Source organism: Gavialis gangeticus, unplaced genomic scaffold (genome assembly GCF_001723915.1).
Source record: "Gavialis gangeticus isolate Ggan-Ray unplaced genomic scaffold, GavGan_comp1, whole genome shotgun sequence".
Lineage (NCBI taxonomy): Eukaryota > Metazoa > Chordata > Crocodylia > Gavialidae > Gavialis > Gavialis gangeticus.
Genome location: NW_017728998.1, coordinates 83,453 through 83,708, shown reverse-complemented (window position 1 = coordinate 83,708; position 256 = coordinate 83,453). Strand labels below are relative to the sequence as shown.

The 256-nt window shown below is 74.2% G+C and overlaps 1 protein-coding gene across 2 annotated transcripts in view; it reads left to right on the top strand.

Moving 5' to 3' along the window:
- Nucleotides 1–109: 109 nt before the first annotated feature.
- The window catches only part of ADAT1 (adenosine deaminase, tRNA specific 1), a 32,221-nt gene continuing 32,074 nt past the window's right edge, over nucleotides 110–256 (top strand). The window contains exon 1 of one of the 2 annotated variants that reach the window (XM_019505316.1): nucleotides 110–246. In XM_019505316.1, coding sequence (XP_019360861.1) covers nucleotides 137–246 — 110 coding nt within the window. In that variant the 5' untranslated portion in view covers nucleotides 110–136. The remainder of the gene's footprint in view (nucleotides 247–256) is intronic. The other variant, XM_019505315.1, reaches the window with a different exon arrangement.

The following is a 256-nucleotide window of genomic DNA, read 5'->3' as shown; positions in this document are numbered from 1 at the left end:
GCTTCCGGGGCAGCGGCGCCCTTCGGAGCGGCTCAAGTGTGGCCGGGGGCGGGGTTAAGAGTGAGGCGGGAAGAGATTGGTCGATGCTGGGATCGATCAGGGGCGCGCGGCAGCGCTTCCGGGTGAGGCGGGCGGGATGCGCGCGGACGAGGTGGCGGCGCTGTGCTATGAGCACTACCGGGCGCTGCCGCGGCGTGGGAAGCCGGAGCGCGGCCGCGAGTGGACGCTGCTGGCGGCCGTGGTGCGGCTCGAGGCC